The sequence below is a fragment of the Dendronephthya gigantea genome, unplaced genomic scaffold, assembly GCF_004324835.1.
Source record: "Dendronephthya gigantea isolate DGI-Jeju-01 unplaced genomic scaffold, DenGig_1.0 000089F, whole genome shotgun sequence".
Taxonomy (NCBI): domain Eukaryota; kingdom Metazoa; phylum Cnidaria; class Anthozoa; order Malacalcyonacea; family Nephtheidae; genus Dendronephthya; species Dendronephthya gigantea.
Window position 1 is genome coordinate 843712 of NW_021163099.1, and position 15098 is coordinate 858809.

General features: G+C 35.6%; 1 protein-coding gene across 1 annotated transcript; it reads right to left on the reverse strand.

The window, feature by feature from the left end:
* Positions 1 to 877: 877 nt before the first annotated feature.
* On the reverse strand, positions 878 to 12575 carry LOC114533301 (1-aminocyclopropane-1-carboxylate synthase-like protein 1). Its single transcript, XM_028554811.1, has 14 exons — positions 12433 to 12575; positions 9654 to 9713; positions 9440 to 9504; positions 9252 to 9321; positions 8609 to 8675; positions 7654 to 7751; positions 6652 to 6729; positions 5936 to 6036; positions 5766 to 5855; positions 5276 to 5321; positions 4936 to 5046; positions 2789 to 2819; positions 2097 to 2393; positions 878 to 1017 (listed from the first exon to the last, which is right to left on the reverse strand). Exons 1-14 carry the CDS (start codon positions 12568 to 12570, stop codon positions 974 to 976), a joined length of 1296 nt encoding a protein of 431 aa, XP_028410612.1. The 5' UTR covers positions 12571 to 12575; the 3' UTR covers positions 878 to 973.
* Positions 12576 to 15098: the final 2523 nt, after the last annotated feature.

Genomic DNA, 15098 nt, shown 5'->3' on the forward strand with positions numbered 1-15098 from the left:
GAGCTGTATTAATTTTCTGCATATTTAAGTGGTTGCTTATTTTTTGGGACACCCTGTATATTTTCCGAGGTAATTGCCGAAATGTGCAGCAGCCATCAACTCATATCATGACAACATCTTAAGCAACAGTTTCTGGGGCTAAAATTTCTAACCCCAACGCCCCAAAGTCTAGCAGCAGGAACATTTGTGGTCAGTCTCCTGCAATGTTGCCTTTCGATGGTACGCTCCTGCTTCGGTTGGTCACAGACTTTGCACATACCTCTTCCACCTTACGACCTGGTTATGACGTCAAGAATGCAAGGAAAATTCCGCTCCCCAACAGGTGAATTAATGCACAAAGACACGAATGTTTATTTTCTCGTAAATACCATGTATCAGGAGAAAACAGCCGTGCTTCGATCCACGAATGACAATTTTCCCGCAATAGTTGATGCAACATTTAACAGTGCAACACCGGGTGGATGTTGTGTTTAATATAATTTATACTGTTTATGCTTACATATTTTAAGTAACTATAGGAAAATTACTTTCAAAAGAAATCATTAGGGCGAAAAACGAAAAAAATTTAAGTAGAAGACAGCCCTTAGAAGTCGAGGCTTTATAACAATAAACAAATAGAGGCAGCGAGAAAATTATTTGCAAAAATATATCGAGAAAAATGTGTGAATTCTTCCGAATTTAAACAAACGGCAACGAGTATATTATGATGCATGGCATTTGTTATTAGATAATCAGACACAACACAAATAACAGTAGTTACCAGACACAACACAAATAACAGTAGTTACCTGACTCTATAAGTTAACACTTAAGCTATCGGATTAAAAAAATGTATATACCATCTTGTTAACTTTAATATTTTATTTCAAGATACAATAATCAACAATATTGTTTTAAATGCATATACCAATAAGCTATATAAGATATATCGGCAGGTATATAGTAACAAAGTTTCTTGATATTGTCATATTCACTAAGCTTTGAACTTTTTCAAGGTTGAAATAACCCTTTCAATACCTATAATAATTATGAAAAATATTGGATTAAAATAAAAGTGATGACTAAATATCAAAGCCACCTTCAAAAAAAATTACAAAAATCCTCCAAGGAATAAGGCCACTTTTCCGTTAAATTTAGCTCGCTGCGAGTAATTTCATCCAATCACAATGCTTGACAGTTTATTTTAATCACACGCCAACACTCGCAGCGAGATTGCGAGTTGATTTTGCGGAGATTGGAGCGACTCCAGAAGAAAAACGTAAACAAAAACACAAACACACACGAACAATTATAATAACACGTAATTTTTACGAATAGTTATAGTGCACCTTTACTTTCTTGTTACAAAATTTTGTGCCATAGAGAAGAACAACAAATGAAACATGCAAAAACCCAAACAACTTTAACACAATGCGGATGATAAAAAACAAATTCCGAATAGACAAGACATCTCGTGAGTCAATAATATAAGATTAAAACAAGACACAGGTGGAGACTGTAAATTTTCGACTTTATTTCATAGTAATCTTCTTTCTGTCTGAAGATGACTTTGAAATAATTCGAAAATTTACAGTCTCTGTGTGTCACCGACCCGCGTCTAACTGTCTTGTTTGAATCTTATATTATTGACTCTCAAGATGTCTTGTCTATTCGAAATTTGTTTTTTACTATCCGCATTGTGTTAATATAAATTGTTCCTAAAAATTGTGAGTTATCATAATTATTCGTGTGTGTTTGCGTTTTTGTTTACGATTCCGTTTCCCGGGAAAGTACCAAGGGTCCAAAGCCCCAAGCACCAAAATTTAAAATAATAAAATTTTGTGCCATTTTTTCCTGTAATTGGATAGTTACACTGAAATACTGAATCTGATTGGTTATTGTGGTGCAGAGCTTCAATTTTATTGGCTTATAGATGATGCGATTAATGCTCAAAAATAGTGCGATTTGGGAATTAGTCACACTATTTTTAAACAGATAAAATCAGATTTAAATCAGATTGCAAGAAACACCATTGATTTCAAAATGATCATGAATACAATAAATATTAAAAATAAAATGACATGCATAAACTATAAGTTTACTTCATAGGATCTTACCTATTTTAATTTTTGCAGGATCATCAGCAATTACTACTCTATACCAACCAGGTTCACAACAACAAAACACTTTGCCTGCGTTAATGTAAACAGCATTCTCTAACATCATATCGCCTAGACGTTTCTCCGCTTCAAAACTTTGTGTATCTAAATACTGCCGTAGATCAATCCATACAAAAAGACCAGAACAGCTTGGCACAACAGGAATGTTCTCTTTTTTCAAAGCCTCCGTAATCACTCTGTGACATTCTCGTAACCGTTTGTGGTTCGTTGGAATGAGAACTTTATCCAACCAGTCTATCACACGTTAAAAAAGGAGATAAAACTAACTGTAGCAGGATTAACAACCATTTTGCTCTCCAATTCCTAGCCGTATTTCCACTTTCACACCTGTTAATAATTCCTCTAATATTGTATCCTTTAAAACACCCTCATCCTTTCCAATTTACCTCCTGCTATTACACGACCCTTCAGGGGTGAATCCAACACTAGTGCACAAATTTGCATTACAAAACAAAGTGGTTCTTTTTAGCAGTTTTCTTGTGTCATGCAAATTAGTGCACTAGTGCTGGATCCAACCCTGCGACCCTTCAATTTACGCCTAATTCTTACGCCTAATCCAGAGAAAGCTATGTTCGCGCATATAAAAAAATACACAAAAGACAATACAAAAAAAATTCGTATAAACATACCATAATCAATTACAAGGTTTTCTAGCATTGCCTGTTGTTGGAAGAAAAATAAGATGCATATTGGTGTAAACATGTTATGAGAAAAATGACATTTTATTATAAACAAGACGCCGTTCTGGCGTTAACTCCGGCGCACGTGCCAGTCTTCAATATAGAGCTTCTGAACATAAACAATACAGTTCGCGTATTGTTTTGCATACATATTCGCATTTAGATGCCTTGCGAACCTAAATGTTCGATCGCGAAATTCAGAAGCACATCGCAGTATAAAAGTTCAATTGTTCAAAAATGTAAATAAACCGCATGATACATTCGCTTCGTCTTACACTTTGCCTTTGGAATTCGCGCCTATATAGTTGTATTAAATCTTCGATCCTGTGCAAACTACGCGACGTGTCAACGCGCCCATACACGACCACATCATTTTGTTAAACGGCGAAATAGCAGCGATATTATTAAAATAGGACCGGGTCTACATGTATTAAATATATTCTTACCCCAATTCAATCTAAACTTAATCGAACAGCATGAAAAGAACGGTTTATTTGTTCCTCTTGAAGGAATTGCCGTATCATGCGAGCGAAATCGAATCGCGCATTGGAAAATTAGCCAAAGCTGTGCACCACAACTCTTGGGAGATAAGACTGGGACGTAGATAAATACGGTCACATACACATTTTAAATACTAGTATATTTCGCGCCATTACACACTTGCGACGACGAAAGATAAAAACAAAAAAAACAAACAAAAAAAACCAAAAAAAAACCGGGGCGAATTTTCAACTCCGTCGCTGACGCCGGAGTAATGATTTAAATACGAAAGTGATAACTGTAGAAAAACAATAAATAATTTTCTAGATTTATATTTGGGGTACCTGAACACATACGTTAACAAGGCCAGGAGATTTTTGTAACATAAATATTGCGGCAATTACCACAGTAGACGCCTTGCTTGCCTAAGTATAGTGAACCTTGATTTTCTTGTAGAATGAGCCATTGTTACAAGTCTTGATTCTTCATGCACGTAACCTGCTTGCATGCTTGCATGTGTCGGGGCCCTAATACAACTTTACGCCATTAGTTCTAATTCCTTACAACAGGCCCTGATCAATACCTAAAATATACCATTGAAAATTGGTATTTGGTATCGGGGTTTTGACGAGTACTTCGCGGACGAGTACTTCGCGGGTATAGTTCACAATTGAACAAATGCTTTTTTAATTTCAAAGCCTACATTTTCCAAAACACAATATTTTACATGCACTATTTTGCTTTCCCATACTTCAGCTTCAATGTGAACAACGATTTCAGGAAACAAAAAATGCCAAATTTGAGAAATTTCAAATAGTAGTTAAACTTTTGCTACTGTTATAAATAGAACAGATGGGCAGAATCGAATATAACCTCACTTTAAGCTCGCTAATAATAATGATATGTCTCCGGCAGCGATCACTGGGAAAAAATATCTCAGGCGTAAAAACATTATCGAATTCACAGCCACCATGTCTGAGAATGGGAAATAACAACCAAGGCATCTGAAATTGCGTGAAAGGCCTATAGGACTAATTGTCAAATAAAATTCATTTCTCGATAAACACAACCTAATATCTCTCGAATAAACTATATTTCCTAATATTTATTGAGCTATAGTTCTTATAACTTACCCTGCGAGCAGAGCCGTACGAAGCAAACCAGTTTAACCGGTATTTAATGCGCGGTTCGCGAAAACTGTAATCGCGCGCATTAAATACTGGTTAAACCTGTTAAACTGGTCAACTGTTACTGCGGAGTCTCTCTCCCCCCCGATTTTCCCCTCTCCCCCCCGATTAAAGAGAAAAGAAAATAAGAAACCCAAATAAGGCTGTGCTCGCCGGGTACTTATATAACTACACATGATCACAAAATTTCGACTAGTTTCATAGAGAACAACAAAATATATAATCCCTATTTTATATTTTGATTTAGGTAATTGGAACCATATTGGTGTTCGTATACGTCAATTTATAACAATTGTCCGAAATGCTGCAAAATGGATTTTTATTTCGACAAATTTTCGCTAATTGGCTAAAATATGGGCGCGAGATCGCGTGGAAGAGGAACTTAATATTATCAAGACCAATAAAAGTTGCTAAAAAAATTAATAATACCTGAAGGAACGTAGCTATGGCGTAAAAAGGAGCAATCCTACGTAGAGCTTCTAAGATATCTTTATTGCGTGTGTAGACAGCTCCTGCACGCACACCTGATAAACCAAAGTCCTGAAACGATTATTTATTCCATCTGGTTATCGTGTGCAATAAAATTAAATCGAACAAGTTTTTGAGAAATGTTATCATCATTACGAAAAACATATTGATTTACCAGCCTTCATCATGTACTGGCTAATGCAAAATATATTTGAATGACTGCTCAGTATTCGTCAATGCAAGTAAATTTGTTTTGTTTAAAAGAACAATAAACTCCCTTGCTAAAAATAAGCCTGATTACCTTACTAAATCCCCAGACCACATGTAATCGTTCCGGACTGATTGGACTAAAACATGGAGTATGCACTATATTCAGGGCTGACACTAGAACGACATTCGGGGGGGGGGTGGTGGTGGTGGTGTGGGAGGGGGGTGGTGGTGTTTACTCATATATTCAGTTCTGTCCGATGAACTTATTTCGTTCGAACTAATGCAATAGCTTGCAATAACTTTTGCAATAGCTTGCAAAAGAAATCCGTCGGGCAGAACTGAGTATATAAGTATACTTCAAAACACGAGTCTGGTAGGTTGGTATACAGGCAGACTGGCTAGGATAATTAAGCAAATATGGCCTACTGGCGATATTTCCAGGCATTTACAACTTTCCCTCAGTCTCATGTGTTCGTATAACCAGTATAACTATCGATGACATGACATGAATATCCTGAGATCTTACCATGCGCTGTAGGAAAAAAAAACTAACCTGCCTACGCCGTACAAGGAACACTTACCCATTTACAGCCAATACAGATTGCGTAGAAGAACCTTCTTTGAAGACTGACAACATATAAATCTCATCAGCAATAATATGCAAGGAATGTCTAAAAGTACATAATTATACGTTAAAGGTAGTTAAAGTAATAATATAATTTTCACGAATGAAGGAAGTTCACGCACATACCTCTCAGCGAATTCCATGCATTCAAGAATCTGTTTCTCTGAATATACTGTTCCCAATGGATTTTGGGGATTACACAGCATGAGACCGCGGACTGTGAGATTCTTAAACAAAAATAAATCAGTATAGCAAGCATTATCTATAATGAATTCGGTAGTTCATAGGCCTGGAAGAAAACGTTTGAAAGCGCTTGAAGAAATAAAAAACGTTTGTTTTCCTCTAAATTTTCTTTTACCATGAATGCACGTTAGATTTTTACACCGCAAGCATATCGATCATCATTTGTACTGGTTATACAGGATATAATTATAGAGGTTTAATTTCTGACAGAACGATAATAAAAATCGTGTGTTTCAAGTTAACTGATTTACCAAAAACTGTAGTCACGATTTTAACAACCGGCCACACTGAATACAAGCGTTTTATATTATGTGTTTTTTAGATTATATATATCTACTTGCATATCAATAAAGTATGAAACACTTGTTTCTATGGCGACGGATTTTACCATTTACAAGTCATCTGACTGGGGTTGCGATGAATTGGTAGCTCGAATTTCCGGGTTTGCTAGTATCTATCAAATGGGTTCTTTCATTTCAAATAGAAACTCTTTGGGTGTCGCAAAATTTCCTCGCAAGCTTCACCCAAAAATTACAAAGTTGGAACTTGATCACAGCTATAAAGCTCTGCTGGATTAATTTAAATTTTAATTATCCAACCTGTGCTGTTGCCTTGGCAAAACTTGTTTCCAGAGCTTTCATTGTAATTTCAAATGGCATGTTGGTCTCTGGATGAGGCTAAAAAAGACAAATAATGCTCTACCTATAGTCATTATTACAGCATTTTTAAAATGTACATATAACTTTCGCGACACCATGACATCCAAGCACATTGTGAAATTTAGCTGGTCGTCATTGTCGTGAACAAGTAATTTTCACCAATGAGAAAGAGTTGAAACTTAAGTTAAATTTCTGTGTTCTGATCGGTCATTGTTGTATAGAGATAACACGGGGAATTTCATTACACATAGAAATAACAAGGGTAATTTCGTATTAAAGTGCCTACATATGTCATGTTAGGGATAACAGACTTTTTAGATCGTTTATAGACGATTTTAAAAACTTTCGCCGGATATTTGATGTCGAAAATTTCATCTTCATTGACTTTGAGGGCCTCAAAGTTGGTAATTTTGACTAAAACCGTGACCTTAAACCGTGACTATAAAACGGGACAAGGTATAACTACACGGTGAGTAAAAGGACCGCTCCCTATGCCGCAGTACAATAGCATTTTCATTTGAGTTAGTGTATTAACGACGTTATCATCGTGTTGCTGTCACACGTGCTCTATACCAGGCACATTTATCATGAGGACGTAAACGTCAAAGACGACGTGATCACGTGAAAATGATGAATAAATGGGGTGATACGTCTATACGAAGGTCTGTTCACACGATCCAATTTGTTTCACTTCTGATGGATATCTTATAGTCTGTTGTCTTATGATGTTTATGGGCAGCAAATGCACTGAAGCCAATGCAGTACTGCTTTATCAATAACAGACTATATTCCATACGTCAGAAGTGAATTGGATTAAACAAAATTGGATCGTGTGAACAGACCTTAATATGAAAATGTCACGACTTTTCTTTCAACCAAATGTGCCTAATATGGTCAATGATGTTTCACTGTAGATAACTTAATTCATCACAGAACGCTAACCTCGCTTGACAAATGGACGGGAAAGCGAACAATTTCGTTTTCAATGTATAAATCTTGTTCGAATCCTGCATAATACGGCGTCGGCATTAGGATAGCCTCTGGGAATGAAAAAAGAAGCATTAGATTCGTCAAAATTGTCACAAGTTCTCAAAGGATAAAAAAAAATTGTTCTACTTGAAAGAACTTTCACATTTTTTGTTGCGATTGTCTTCCTTTGGCAAACGCAAAGGGGCTAATATTTCATTTTGACTTATTCATTTTGACAAGTCGCGTACGACAATATGGCGGACAGTCACGTTGAGGATCGTGCTGATGTTTGTGTCAATAATCTCAGCGATTGTCTAGATTTCAACAATGACTACATAGCGACTAAATATGCTGCCTATGATGGAGGAATAGTGAAATGGCACGATAATTACAAATCTGTTTTTGATAAACATGGAAAATGGTGGTCTCCGGGTGGCAAGAAGGTTTGATTCTTCCACGTCTGAAATTGTAATCATATGGTACTCTAGTAAGCTCAATACCCTAACCTTTAGCGGGAATGTCGGTACGCAGGCGAAAGATTATATAATAAAACTTTGTACAGCCTCTGCTTTGGGTAATATCGAAAATATTGAAGATCATCAAAGCATTAGTGCTAAGTTTAGTGAGGACAAATAAACCCTTGCAAGGTTACAGACGCCATCTTGTAGGGGGTGCAAATACAATAAAGAATTCAACGGCGACATGCATGAGTGATAATTATTCTGTCATGACGGGTATCAGTTGCCATTGCATGCATGCATGCATGTCGCCATTGAATTTTCTATTCACTATTGTCTTTGCACCCCCTGTAAGATGGCGTCTCTAACCTTGGGAGGGTGTATTTTAGCTTGGACATTACAATCCGACGTAAAAAGACACTGATTCAATAAGACATTGATATAAATTATATAGTCGTATAACTACAAACCTCCAGGGTTAAATATAGTTGCGGAAAGAGCTTTAACTATCGAAGCACAACCGTTGTAGACAGCAATCTATAAACGCAAACGTATCATTTTTATTTTGTTATACAAAGAAAACATCCGGCCTAATATTTTTTCCTCCAACCAAACGCCTGCACAGTTGGCTAAACTTATGTTGTGCACACATATAAAATATCGTCAGTTTGCGAGGCAAAATACAAGATTGTTGTTTTTGTAAACAAGGGTAGGCATTCTCATTTTGCCGTTTGACATTCGCTGTTCATCCAGTAGTGAATTCTACATATACATGTGAACTGGAACAATAACCCGGTCGCCATCTTCGTTCTCTTTCCATCCCCGTTTCGGTACAGGCGGTATGCGGAAAACCTGGGAACGAGGATGTCTTTGAAACCAACTAGACGCCAGGGCCAGTCCATTTTTATTGTTTTTGTTTTCACGGCCGACGATCGCGCCGACAAAAAGAGCACTATTGCTAAAGTCCCTGATTTTATAAGAGGTTTGCTATTAAATTTCCCTGCTGCTAACTTTCCTGAAATGTTACGCAATCAAGTAACACATCTGTCACAGTGCCCTTGCTAACAATAAATTGCGCCCTAAATCGAGGCATTTGATTTGAGTTTTACATACGTTTTCTGGATCGATTTTTTCCAACGGCTTCATGTAACGTTCGAAAAACTTTGCCATAGATTCACGAAATCTAGGATAAGAAAGAAGGATCATGAATCAGTTTAAACTTGAAAAGTTGATAAGACAATTGAAAAGGACGGCAGAGAATGAACTCAGAGGGGTGAAGGTAAACAATGCACTCCACTAACTTCGGCATTCCACGAAAGTCGCCATAATGTGAGTGTTCTTCCTTGAATTCATTCTGTTCATTCAACTGTAATAAAAGAGAAAATCTGCGCTATCATAATAATAAATGTCTAAACTTGTGAGAACTCTCTGCAGTTCTCGAATTGAAGTGAACTTATAATTTGGATTGAAATGTTTGAAAGACGGTCTCTTGTCAAAGGATGATTCCAAACTTACTTTTGCAGTCACAATATCAGCAATGATCTTGTTTTCGCTGGTGCCCATGTTAATGATACCCTAAAAAAACGTTATTTAAATCTGTTTGTTCAATCTTGTTCGCTCCAATAATATTTGATATTATTTATTTAAAAGAATTACACACAGTCTCTGATTGGCTAATAGCTACGTGTGAAATCGTCATGTCCAATATGTGACGTCATAACGTGTGAAATGTATCGAGCAGGAAAGTCTCGACATAAATTCGAGCATAGACAATCCAAAAGACTTTTGGATTGTCTATGATTCGAGCGAACAAAGTTGTAATGTTCATTGTTTTAAATTTTCGGTTTTTACATGATATGAATATAACAACAAAATTCGGCTCTGTAATTCATTATATATTATCATGTTTAATCTTATACAATAATTGTTAAGTATAAATGCCTGAAGAGAGGTTACTGTTTGCAATGCAAGGGCTCTAGAAGTGGGGATATTTGGCGTGGGCAAAATAGAGCCTCTAAAACAGGACTTAAAATGTCGAAGGTACAAGAAAACGTGGAGGAAAATTGATCTTCACCCATATAACACCGCGGAAATTGGTACCTATAGACTTAGCCGCAATTCTCAATACTTAGTCTTCAAACTTGGTGAGAAAAAAGATTTATAAATATTCAAGAAAATATGTCTTGCACAAAAGATTTGAAGCTTGCACAGGTAAAAACGAATCGTTTGAACCCTGAAAAGGCCATTTCACAGCGGTCAGATCTGATGTGTATGATGAGCTGTCAAAAGAATGCAGAATGCGTATTCAGAACAAAAATTGAACTTTTTAAATATATTCAAAAGGTTTCTCTTTGATGACGGTACAGAAATGCACAGTTGTGAACCAGCGATTAGATTTTCGAGTTGAAACGTCTTAAACACCAAATTCTTCGGTGTTGACTCATGCCCCAGGGGCCAAAATATCTCTACAAAGCCTGCATATTGGGCTCTATGACTGTAATTAACAATGGAATACAAACACTGGTCCATGAAATTTGTCAGTATATAATTTACCAAAGAACCCCTGACAATTTAAAAAAGTAAAGTACATAAAAAACAAATTTGGAAAATACAGAACATCTGAGTCAATGTATGATTGAAAGATGTAGATTGATTGAACATTTTTCACAAAAAAGTTTCACCTGCATCTTGTTTGAAACATATATTATTGCCTCTCAACATTTTTTTATTTTCAGATTTTTTTTTACTTTAAAATTCGAAATATCTGTAATTAGCATCAAATCATAAATTATATTAGTGCCCTCAAGGGTCTATATAATTGGTCATTTCTGCTGGACTGTGACAATCTAGAGAGTAATTGATCATTTTGAGAATTTTTCTGTAATTTTTAAATCCCAGGTCAGGTGGTTGGCCTGCACTACACCTTCCCCACTGTACAAAGTCCTCCTCTGAACCATGTTGATGGTAATTCATGGACCCAATTTTCATTTTATTGCATATATAAGCAATAAAGGTATGTATGAATTAAATCGTCAGGGATTAGATAAAATAGTAAGGTTAAATTTTCAGCAATAATAAAACTATCATGTACAGTCAATATTTAAATGACATATATATGCACAGAGACATAAAAATATATGTGGAAGTAGGTTTTATGACCACTCTGTTCATTGGGATTACTTTGTCATAATTATATAGATATGATCATATGGCATATTTATTCATTCATTTGTAATGTACAAAGAGAAAACTCATCACAAGACCATACTCACATATTGGTTTGCTATGATTTGAAGTGAATATTAGCTAGTCTGTGTCTACAAAAACTTGAAACATGCAAAATTTAGGTAATTTTTAATTTTATGTGCCCACATTGTTTTGGATGAACTGATTATACTGATGCACAAACCCAACTGGATACTATTACAGCTAGGCACCACATTCAAATGTTAATAATAAATGGTATTGATCAGTATTATTATGGGCAAATTAATGATCAATCAATTATCAAAAATAAAATATGCTTGCATTCAATTGTTATTCACATGTTATATATGGAATGTATAATATAAGTTGTTTTATTAAAGTTGAACATGGACTGCAGAGATGGGGGCAGGGGCTGAGGGGGCCCCCAACCCTAGCTATTTCTTGGGAGCCAAAAGTATTGCAAAATAAAAGTCCGACAGTAACTGGCTAACATTTAGCACTTAGCCCCCCCCCCTCCCTCCCACTTTCTGATATGCTCCACAGCCCCTGTGGAATAAAACTGCTTTCTCAACCTCTTTAGCAATGATTATTGATTAATAACTATAATGTTTTCTGAAGACATCAGATTTTTTTATTTATAAAACAATTATAACTGGAGTAAGCAATTAATCTACAATTTTCCCCTATCACTATCAGACCATGTGACTGTGCATTAGTAGGTACAAATGTGTATTTAAGTCACAAGTTCTACTTGTCAAAGGATGAAATATCAGTTACACATCGCAGTTATCGCAAAGACGGACCGTATCTCGCATTCTCGCGCACAAATGGTATCAGTATCACATGTCGAATTGTCGATTCAATGTTTCATAATCTAAAGTCTTTATATGAGATTTTCATTTCACTATGCACCATATTCTCCCGCTCTCTGTTAAATAGTGCTAATATTAAATGCTTTATACAAACATGATACTTCTGTTGATCAAATAAACACATAGTATCAAACATTGCAACATTGCGCAATAGTATAATACCCTTGCAAAGCTAGCTGCTATATTTTTACAAGTTCTGATAATGTAATATTTACTTCAGGATTATCTTCCTTGTCATATGGGTTTGCCAAATATGCTTCCATATAATCCAGTAGAGGAAAATCCATTTTTACGTAGCGATAACATCTTTCCGACAAGTCCCACTCATCCATACTCTTACTCTTAGCCGCCATTTTAGTCTATATGGCAGCTTTGATGGGTCCGAGGCAACCTCGTACCCAGGGTCTTTACTCTACTCGTTGGGAGAAAAGACCCTGGTTGGGGCTGGTCACGTGTCACGCGGATTTCGCGTGGTAAATTTAAATTCTTATCTGGGAGGGGTGACAGAGGAGTTGTATTTAAAATTGAAATTTAGATTGGCCATCATTTTGTTTTGATCATACAGAATTCGCAAAAGTTTGGATTTCTTTTTCGCTAATATGAACTTAAATAAATCTTGGATTGAAATTAAATACATCCTGTTGTCAAACGCATCACACATGTAGTAATATTAAATTACACGAGTCAAAAATTCCGGTGAATCCGGTCAAATTTCACTCAATCGATCTTGAGTCTCGACCGCCGAAGAAACTCTACACAAAACGAAGGGATTGACTGGGTATCGACAGCTATTTCTCGTTGTAGACGTTGTAACTGTGTCGCTGATCCAGGGCACAGTAAAAATCCCTTTCGTGAAAGGAATAAGACCATTTTACGAAACGCGGAGGTCGTTTATGGCAACGAGTTGCGACAAGATATAAACAACCTTCCACATTTGGTTTGCGCCTCGTGTGTTAGGAGATTAAACTTTATTCAGTTCAAGAATATTGTTACCGAAATACGGCGATCATTACAAGAAGATACACGTATTAAACGTGTCGAAATTTCACCTTCTGTGGCAAAACCGTCAGCCAAGGCTCGAGCGAAGCATAGTCAAGGCTCGATGCGATCAATCGCCTGGTTCGAAATCGGAATTGCACGTAAGTATATTTATTAAAATTTATCTATGTTGTTTCTTACAGAATATTCTGCGTTGATAATGAGTCATGATAGACTTAAATAAATGATGCATTTTAATCAGATTCATGTTTCATAATATAAATATGAACCATGGTTTGGTTCAGGATATTGCAGTGTTTCAAAAATTGATATATAATCAAAAAACTGTGATTTGTCTAAATAGTATGAATGATATATTACTTTTTTATAGACTGCACAAGTATTGGATATGGCAAACAAAGAACTTGAGGTTGCCAGAAGAACTGAGCCATCTGTTTGGGGGACAAGGACATATGATGGATGTCAGAGGTGTTGAAAGAGTTGGCCACCAGATGGATCAACTGACACAAGAAAACATTCTTATACACTATACCTTAGCAGGTGAATTACCTGACGAAGATTTGGAAATATAGAATATAACATTGCATGGGAAAACATTCTCAATGCAGGCAACCTCACTAATATTAGGATCATTTCTTGAGGACTGTTCATTTATTGCTTATTAAAAATAATGTAGATAAAATAAGTTTATTTATGTAGATAGAACTATTCCCACATATGCACATAAGATGGAAACAAACTAATAAAATGTTGTCAAGCACAATAGTTTATCACAAGTCACAACTATGTTTAATCTAATAGCCAATAAGACCCCTTCTTTTAAAACACAATGTATATGTGATGTGCAAACATAATTAGCTTAAATAAAGAAATTAAAATATATTGTTAAAAGCACATAACTTTCTGCATGCCCTTGGAAGTTTGAAGCCTGTATATCAATCTTAACACTGCAGGGTTGTTTTCTGTCTCAAACTATCAACACCCTTGTTCTACAGCAAACTCTGCAATGTCTGCTGTAAACATTTACAGTTATTTTCACATGAACAAAGTTGCTTTAGGATTTCTTGCTTTATCTAAGCGGTTTGTGGGACATGGAATTGAGCACTAAAAATAGCCTGGTGTCAAAATTGATTGTTTAGCATAAATATATTTTCTTTTGTGATGTTTAATGTTTTGGTTCTAACTTCTAATTCTAACTTTTCCTATTTAGAATAGTATATTTACTCAAGTTTAAATCTGTATAAAATGGTACACAGTTTGTGTCTTTACTGCAAAACTACCTCAATTGTGAACTAGAAAATCAAATTAAAATGCTCCACAATATTAAAATAAAAATAAAGTTCATTTGTTAATGTGTCAGTGTATCAAGTTGAAATTTTTAAGTTTGTTGAACAGCATTCTAATTTTTTGTCTGCTTTTAACACACAAGCATTTAACCATAACTAGTGGTGGTGTGGAAATCCAACCATAGTATAGTTGGACTATAATCTTAAACTAGTTTACTGATGATTATTTTTGATTTATTAAAAGCAAACTGCAATTATTTAGCATAAAAATTAAAAATTTTATGGCATTAATAAACTGTAAAAGTAAACTTCGGTGCAACAGGGTTATATTTTTATAAAATGCACAGTTTTATATACGGTAATATACCACATACCAGTAAACTATGCAATTTCTCTTCAACTATCACACGCTTGGATTCTGCTCATGTTTAGGCCAGATATTGGCCTTTCATTAAATAGTTTAATTTAAGGCGAAACGACAATAGAAATGATGTTACAGGGCAATTTTAATACTTCTCTCCAGAAAGCATTTAATAGCATATTATTTGTCGCGCAACTTGTATTTCGCGAACACCAACATGGGCAGAAGATGAAAA